The 4,781-nt window shown below is 50.6% G+C and overlaps 1 protein-coding gene across 1 annotated transcript; it reads left to right on the top strand.

Moving 5' to 3' along the window:
- The first annotated feature begins 1,487 nt into the window (after nucleotides 1-1,487).
- On the top strand, nucleotides 1,488-4,207 carry LOC113591182 (coiled-coil domain-containing protein 96). The gene is given in 4 exon segments (XM_035520012.1): nucleotides 1,488-1,793; nucleotides 2,388-2,880; nucleotides 2,883-3,088; nucleotides 3,804-4,207. Coding segments are annotated over 4 exon segments (1,353 nt in total). The 3' UTR covers nucleotides 4,152-4,207.
- The last annotated feature ends 574 nt before the right edge of the window (nucleotides 4,208-4,781 follow it).

Here is a 4,781-nt window from a genome sequence, read left to right as displayed (position 1 = left end):
TGTGTGTGTGTGTGTGTGTGTGTGTGTGTGTGTGTGTGTCTCACAAGGCTATGGTCCACTCTGTAGAAGGCCATCTGGCAGGGTTTGTTCAGCAGATTGGCAAAAGCAATGAAGGTCTCAGCAGTGTCCATGTTCAAGATCAGCACTGCTGCAATGAAGGACATACCCTGAACCTGCACACACACCGACACAGAGACAAAAAAGAGCCCACATGTGAATCAGGGAGAGTCACTCAGAAGGAGGCACTGTACACCTGCAGAGCTAAATATTGATTTTTATCTTAATTAATTGTATCTTCTTCCTTATGATATATTCTGTAATGTCAATTAAGGCGAACTCCAATTACATCACACACCTAACTGAACTTGGCCAATCGAGTGCTTCTGCTTCTAAGCCCCACCCCCTCCGAGCCCTTAACATGCACTTGCGCGCACACACACACACACACACACACACACACAGCTGTAGTGAGCGTAAAGGGACACTGATGTTGTCTGTAAGTGACCTCAGAATAACACATCAAACACAAGCTCTCTGCAGGGCTGTGCCATCAGTTCTGCACTAACGCAATGAATCACACTGAATGTACACACACGAGCTACGTGAGGCACGCGGTCTAGGCAGAATATTTGTAAACAGGAAGAAGCGGTGGGGTCAAATGCTCATATAGATTTTCACACAAACACACACACACACACACACAGTCATACACACACATACATCACGGTATTCCCAGACTGACCACATCGTCATCACGGTATTCCCAGACTGACCACAGCTTTTACGTTTCCATGACAATGACAGGAAGAATACGTCTTCAATTCCATAATGACATACATGCAAATGACTCTAAAGACTGTGTACATCTTTCTACTGCTCTCTCTCTCACACACACACAAACACACACAACACACACACACACACACACACACACACACACACACACACACACACACACAAAGCCCTCTTCAGTCTAAAAAAAGTCCTGATTTCCAGTGTACAAGGAAGGAGGAGGAGAGTTAAATGTTACTTATCATTATTTGTGCACACACACACACACCCCCACAAACACAAAACAGCAAATATTAGATCCCTTACACAACCCCGGGCAACAACTGGAAAATATTTAACAACACGAGGCCAAAATCAGAAGAGTGATACTACACACAAATCGAAATAAATCCAAAAAGCTTATATATATATATGAAAGGAATACACCTACTGTATATGTATATATAAATGTACCTGTGTTAGACCAATGCTAAAACTATACTAACAATAATTTATCAGTATTTTTTAACAGTAATTCTATTTCTTAACTGCAAGATTCACTTGCAAATTAATTTCTCCGGTGAAGCTCTGAGGTGGAAGTTCATTTCCTTCCTGAACAGTGTGAGTCTGCACATGTGACAGGCAGCAGAAGACCTCAGCGCCCAGGAGAGAGCAGCACCTGAAACTCAAAACCCCACACACCCAAGGGGGAGAACATGAGACATTCCACAGCAGAGGACAAAGTAGATGTTACCGTGGAGACTCCAGTAGAGACCACGGACCGACAGGCTGCTGGGGAGGGGCTGGTGGTTGCTACGGGAGACGATGGAATGGCTAGAACAGAAATGCCCACCTCCACCATCACCACCACCCTGCTAGAGGACGAAGGAAAGAGTGGAGTCAATGTTGAGGAAGAGGAGGTAGAGGAAGGGCCTCTGCAACCCACGGCAGACCAGCTGGAGGTGGAGCAAACCACAGCAGACCAGCCAGAGGTGGAGCAAACCACGGCAGACCAGCTGGAGGCAGAGCAAACCACAGCAGACCAGCTGGAGGTGGAGCAAACCACAGCAGACCAGCTGGATGTGGAGCAAACCACGGCAGACCAGCTGGAGGTGGAGCAAACCACAGCAGGACAGCTGGAGGTGGAGCAAACCACAGCAGACCAGCTGGAGGCGGAGCAAACCACAGCAGACCAGCCAGAGGTGGAGCAAACCATGGCAGACCAGCTGGAGGTGGAGCAAACCACAGCAGACCAGCTGGAGGTGGAGCAAACCACAGCAGACTAGCTGAAGGTGGCGCAAACCAAGGCAGACCAGCTGGAGGCGGAGCAAACCACAGCAGACCAGCTAGAGACGGAGCAAACCACAGCAGACCAGCTGGAGGCAGAGCAAACCACAGCAGACCAGCTGGAGGCGGAGCAAACCACAGCAGACCAGCTGGAGGCAGAGCAAACCACAGCAGACCAGCTGGAGACGGAGCAAACCACAGCAGACCAGCTGGAGACGGAGCAAACCACAGCAGACCAGCTGGAGGTGGCGCAAACCACAGCAGACCAGCTGGAGGCGGAGCAAACCACAGCAGACCAGCTGGAGGTGGCGCAAATCATGGCAGACCAGCTGGAGGTGGCGCAAACCACAGCAGACCAGCTGAAGGCGAAGCAAACAATGGCAGGACAGCTGGAGGCAGAGCAGATGAAACCTCTACATGACCTGCAGGCAGAAAGGGACAAACTCAGCCTGCGGAACAGCCAGCTACTACTACAACTGCTCCACCACATCTGCAGAAAGGCACCAAACGAGCCTCATGCACTACACGGGACCACTGACATCTCTGAGCTGGAGCAGCGCTACCTGAAGCTCCTGGACACCGTCGAGAACCTGGCGAGGCAGCATTGCAGTGACTCAGAACTGCACCTGCAGCAGGCCATAGATCTGCACCAGCAGAGCCAAGAAAAGGTGGAGCAGGTGGAGCGGGAGTGGAAGGCCTGGGCGGAGGCCAGGTGTGAGGCGACCGTCGCAACCCTCAGCCGCACGCTAGGCAGACGGACAGCCCTGGCCCAGGCCGAGAGGCTTGGAGAGGCCATGCAGAAAGGCGAGGATGACCTCGCCGCTGAAACATGAGGCTCAAGATACACGTACAGAAGATGGAGGCCACGCTGAAGGAGAAGGACGAGGGGATAAACCTGACGCTGGACGAGGGGATAAACCTGATTGACTTCGAGCAGCTGAAGATTGAGAATCACACCTACAGCAAGAAGATTGAGGAACGCGACGAGGAACTCCTCAAACTCAGGAAGAAGATCTCCAGCACCCTGCAAGTGTGGCATTCCCAGCAGCTCTTATTTCAGAACAGAATGAAACTTATTCTAAACAGGAAGTACTTATTTGAAGTCATACAGTCACTAGTCTGAACCTATAAGATCATTGTAGGGTCTGATTATGGCAAGTTTTCAGTCAGCAGTGAAGCTGTGTACTATGAGGAAACTCCCTCCATCTCTGGAGAGGCCTGAAAAAAAAACACGTCTGATAGGGTCTGATATGATTAGCCTTCAGTCATAAACTCTAGTCAGTCATAAACTCTGGTCTAGGGAGTAGGGAGTAGGGGGTAGAGAGTAGGAGGTATGGAGTGGGGAGTAGGGAATGGGGAGTAGGAGTAGGGAGTAGGGAATGGGGAGTAGGAGTAGGAGTAGGGGTAGGGAGTGGGGAGTAGGAGTAGGGGTAGGGAGTGGGGAGTAGGGAATGGGGAGTAGGAGTAGGAGTAGGGGTAGGGAGTGGGGAGTAGGGAATGGGGAGTAGGAGTAGGGGTAGGGAGTGGGGAGTAGGGAATGGGGAGTAGGAGTAGGAGTAGGGGTAGGGAGTGGGGAGTAGGGAATGGGGAGTAGGAGTAGGGGTAGGGAGTGGGGAGTAGGGAATGGGGAGTAGGAGTAGGGGTAGGGAGTGGGGAGTAGGGAATGGGGAGTAGGAGTAGGAGTAGGAGTAGGGGTAGGGAGTGGTTTGGGGTTCAGCTACAGTGTTGTGTGCCTCCACTCTCAGGTGCTGAGCCACGTGAAGGAGAAGCTTCAGTTTGTGCAGGTGGAGAATCAGGCCAAGCGGGACCGGCTGGTGCAGGCGCAGGTGGTGGTGGATCAGGGGAGGGACATTCTCACACGGACCAAGCAGGCAAGAGACGCGCTGCGTGCAGACAACCTGCGGTTGCGCCGGCGCTGCAGCCTGCTGGGAAATGCCACGCTGCTCCGAGACTTTGAGGAGAAGGTGGACGCATACAAAGTCCTGGAGGAGCAACTGGAGATGTTGAAGAGACGACATGCAGAGCTCAGTGTCAGAGGGGCAGGGGTGCGGAGAAAGGTGGAGAAGGGCAGAGCACTGACACACACACACTGACACACATACATACTTATCCAAACACAGACACAGACACACAAATACTCACACACACTCTCATTCACACACACTCACCTACTGACAAACACATACACACACATTTGCATTTTACATTTATGGCATTTGGGCAGACGAGCGATTTACAAAAGTGCTTTGTCATTTACTCATAGAATACATTCTAGCCAGTACAGTAGGTTAGAGTTCAAGATACCATTGAAACACACACGCACACACTCTCTCTCTCACACCTTACACACACAGGTATTAAGCCACTACGAGCTGTCAACACAGCTACAGTGGATCTATTCAGCATCACAGATTCTCCGAGTCTCTGGTACTGATAAGGCACAGAACTTCTTCCAGCACATGTTCCCGTTCATCATCAGACTGCATCCTGTGTGCACAGGGACATCTACCTGCTGGCACAGTGATTCCCTGAGATGTCACATTGAGTCAAGCATGAATTTTAAGTAAAAGAATCAGGCAGATGCGCTAATCAGATTAATCAAACCTCCAAGATGGTGTGATTAATCAGACATCCACCTAAAGCTGATGTGATTGATTAATATCATCTAAATCTGGTGTGATTCATCAGACCTCTACCTAAATCAGATCTTCACCCAAAATAGT

The sequence above is a fragment of the Electrophorus electricus genome, chromosome 19 (genome assembly GCF_013358815.1).
Source record: "Electrophorus electricus isolate fEleEle1 chromosome 19, fEleEle1.pri, whole genome shotgun sequence".
NCBI classification, from domain to species: Eukaryota; Metazoa; Chordata; class Actinopteri; order Gymnotiformes; family Gymnotidae; genus Electrophorus; species Electrophorus electricus.
This window is presented reverse-complemented; position numbering and strand designations above follow the sequence as displayed.